At 31.3% G+C, this 4059-nt stretch overlaps 1 protein-coding gene across 1 annotated transcript; it reads right to left on the reverse strand.

Moving 5' to 3' along the window:
• Window positions 1–501: 501 nt before the first annotated feature.
• On the reverse strand, window positions 502–2502 carry LOC101504094 (protein JINGUBANG). The gene is made up of 2 exons (XM_012717392.3): window positions 1802–2502; window positions 502–1684 (listed from the first exon to the last, which is right to left on the reverse strand). The coding sequence occupies exons 1-2, from the start codon at window positions 2262–2264 to the stop codon at window positions 1041–1043; spliced, it is 1107 nt and encodes a 368-aa protein (XP_012572846.1). The 5' UTR covers window positions 2265–2502; the 3' UTR covers window positions 502–1040.
• Between the last annotated feature and the right edge of the window lie 1557 nt (window positions 2503–4059).

Raw genomic sequence — 4059 nt, forward strand, 5'->3', positions numbered from 1 at the left:
CGATGGTACCTCTAAATGTGAAGAATTTTGTGTGGCGAACGACACCCAGTTGTGATCCAACTTGAGTTAGATTATGTAACAAAGGTGTTCAAGTGATTGAGTTTGTGTCCATGGTGCAATAGAGAGACACATCTTAATCATATTTTACTCTTGGGTAGGCATAGTAAAGTTTTGGCTGAATGTTTTTGAGATTATGTTAATTAAATCCCATAAGAAGAAACACCATTGCAGAATAGTTACAAGAACAACAAAGATGTCTGAAGCAAATTAAATCACTATCCTAACTTCCTGTCATGGCTATACTTGTATAATGAGTGATAATAACGGAATTGTTTGTCTTAAGAATCTTATTTTGTCTTCTTTGAGAAATATACATTATTATAAGGCAAAATAATACAACAGAAGATGTGCTTAACCACAAAGTAGGGAAACAAAGTGCAATAACAATTAGTTTTGTTCTACAAATGAATTCAACATGATCATACAATTTAACCCACAAAGAACATGAATTATTTCCATTTATTGAATCCTTTATAAACACAATTACAATTGTATAGAAATATAAAAATGAATTTTGAAAGAAATGTATAATCAAACCACCCCTCCCTCTACTATGACCCCCCCAATTTCACCATACAATCAACTCTTGCAAAAAAAAAAAAAAAGAATGAAATAAACACCAAAGTACAAATAGAAAAACAAAACAGCAATTTCAAGAAACACAAGACTTGAAGAAAGTTTTTCCAACTTAGATTTGCTGGAGCAGACACATTCACACCGTCACTGACTGCACACTGTCTGATTGTGATTGAACGGTCCAAATCTTAAACAAATTTTGATTTTTTTTAAAATTAAAATGACGAAACTTGAAATTTGAATCGTTTAATCTTGACTGGACAATCATACGGTCACTAATTGCGTTGACTGCAGTGAACCTTGATCCATAAGTCTTGTTGTATCTCCGCTGTAGAACAAAATTCCAAGTAGAAAATAAACAAAGAAAGAAGCACACTAGACACATCAAAAACAGATCTAGTGCTTCAACATTTTGCTAACATAGGATGATGATGTTGATTAATTGATTCCTCCACCTGTGTTTTCTCATCATACCTAGGAACCCACCAAACTCTCACACTTTTATCAAGACTACCACTATACAACAAAAATCCACCACCAATTCTATTAGATGATGAACCTTGCAAACACTTCACAGGCCCTTCATGTCCATTTATAACCCCAACTTTACAAATCTTACCAAAAACCTCTCTTTTCCAAATCCCTATACTTTTATCAGCTGAACCTGTAAACAAAAACTCCCCTATCAAACACATACACAAAACAGCCATTTCATGTGCTTTTTTCTCACAAACCACTTTCCAATTCTCAAAACTCTTTTCATAACCCATAACATAACCATCAGAACTTCCACCATAAACCCAATTCCCATCATCAGAAACAACCACTGAATTAATTGAAACATCTTTATGACCCTCCAAAACTCCTTTCAAACAATGCAACCCTTCTTTTCCCTTCCCCCAAGCTTTAATTTTTCCATCTGCAGAAGCTGAATAAACAATCCCTTTACATGCTACCAACCCATTAATTGCATCATCATGAGCCTTAATTGACTCTAAACACTTCAAATCACAAACATTCCAAACTTTAAGTGTCTTATCCCATGAACCTGAATAAACCAATCCATTATGAACAACCAAACAAGAAATGCTATCAGAATGTTCAATCCACAACCTCTTATGATGTCTCCTAGTAACAACATAATTACTCTGCTTCATAAACTTACCCAAATAGTCCTTTTTCGTCGGAAGTGTGTCGACGAGCTTGAAAACATTTTCCGAGCTCCTCGAAACCTTCCAAACACGAATCCGGCTATCTTGATGAGCTGTGAAGACTTTGTTGCCGACCGTTGCGAGTGCTTTCACAGATCCATCGCCTTGTCCGAATTTCGCAAACAACCTTAAATCTGGTTGTTGCCATACTATGATGTCTTTACCTTGTGAAGCACTCAATATGAACTCACCACATAAAGCTAAACATGAAACAGAGCCAACATGGCCTGAAAGAATCGCCAAAGATCGATGAGAAGTAATTGATATGCATTGTTGTGGTGGTGGATCATAGTTGTTGACACGTTGAAGCTCCATTAAGTAACTTTCATTGCTTTCATTGCTGCTACAGCTACTATTACTGCTTCTAGAACTTGAAGATGGAGTTGAAAGTTTGGATTTTGAAACAAGGGTATTCATTGAATTGGATTGAATACACAAGAAAATGGGTTGGAGGAGCGGTGGAAAGAGAAAAAAAAAGCAAAAGGGAGAAGAGAGAGAGAGAGAGAGAGAGAGATGGATTCCTTATTGAAGAGGGAAACGTTAGTATTTTAGTGTTAATGTTAATAATAAAAAAGAGGAGTGAGATGCAACGGCTAGCTTGACTTTAGAGAGAGAGAGAGAGAGAGAGAGAGAGAGAGATTTATTGCAATTTGCTTGGAACAGCAACAATGCTATTTGGGCGTATTTGTTAAGATCCAATTTCCCTTTTGTAGTGTTGCTTGCTTGTTTGAGTTCTTGGTATTGGATTTTTTTTTTTGTTGTTGTCATTTTTTATTCCACCAATTATCACATGCCACGTGCTCGTCAGAAATGGAAAATGTCTAAACTTGTTCTTCCAATAAACAAAAATAAATAGAGGGAGAACTATTGGTAATAATATTATGATGTAACTATATGAGAGAAATAAAGAAAAATAATATATAGAAGGAGTAAAAATAAGGTGTTAAGTAATGTATGAATATTTAAAATGTTTAAATATTATTGTTATATTATAAAATATCTAATTTTGTTTGTCAATGATATTTGGAAATAGAGATTAGAGTGATAAGAAAATCATAAATTTAACTATTTTATTTAGTAGATGTTAAAAGAGTTTTAAATAGAGATATCTAGGGAACTCAATCTTCTTAAAATTTAAGATCTTCAACTTATAAAAATTAACGTCTTTAAGTTCGTTTTTTAATAAATTAAATGTCATGAATATTTTTATTTTATTTTAAAATAATACTCGTAGTTAATTTATTATCTGTTGGTGTTATTATTTATCCCTTGTCCTTAAATGAGCTTTATTTTAGTGTTTTTCACATAAATAAATCAAAAAGAGTTTAAATAAATAAAAGATTATAGAAATTTTATTAAATAATCTTTAATAATTATTAAATATTAATTATTATCATTGATGTATAGTAGGATATTTTTTTTCTGTTTATTTTCTATTTTAAAGAGTATAGAGATAAACTTATAATCCTAAGTGCATAGAATAAGAGTATTAGAGATTTCTTTTTAGTTGTTGTTTTTCTAAAGTTTTTATTTATTTATTTTTCGTTCTTAAAATTCAACGCGATATTAACTATTTTTAAAATACAACTTAGCCTACATTTAACCATTTATTGTAGAAAGACAATGAATTATAGGTGAAGTGAGATATAATTAACAGTAAGCTATATTATAGAAATTACATATAATTTCATCAAAAACAACAAAACTTAGTGGTTTTATGAGTATCTGTAAATAACCTTACAACAACAACTAAAAAGAAATATAGAGTAATTAATTTGGGAATGTCAATTATGATTTTGTTGTTGAAATTGAAAGTTAGCTAATGAATTGGTTAAGAGCTCATAACTATGATTCTCTTTTAACTTCAAATGATTATAATAAGGAAAGAACTTTGTCCATTGGCTACAAGTTTCTTAACTTATAGGTTCCTTAACTTTTACAAGGAATGTTAAGTAAGAAGTTAAATTTTTTGTGAACTATTAAACTAATGAAAACTTAAGTAAAATGCAAAACATATAGATAAATGATAAGTTGATTGATTGTGTGTGTAACATGAAATGTTCAATGAGTATTTATAGATAAGGCTAATCTTTTTTCCAAAACATCGTGGCAAACAAAATTTAGCTATGACTCATCGTATTCGACTAATCTAATAGGTAGTGTGTGTTTATGTGTTATCCCATGTTTGATTTTGGTTTCCCTTCACTCTCCG

The sequence above is a fragment of the Cicer arietinum genome, chromosome 6 (assembly GCF_000331145.2).
Source record: "Cicer arietinum cultivar CDC Frontier isolate Library 1 chromosome 6, Cicar.CDCFrontier_v2.0, whole genome shotgun sequence".
NCBI lineage: Eukaryota > Viridiplantae > Streptophyta > Magnoliopsida > Fabales > Fabaceae > Cicer > Cicer arietinum.

Bases quoted from the DNA above. Each gene is read 5' to 3' on its own strand.
- LOC101504094 (XM_012717392.3), bottom strand. From the start codon at position 2,264: ATGAATACCCTTGTTTCAAAATCCAAACTTTCAACTCCATCTTCAAGT. The intron at 1,685-1,801 runs GTAAGTTTATGA...TGGTTTATTCAG, and splicing joins GACGAAAAAGGACTATTTGG to GTTCATGGGATAAGACACTT.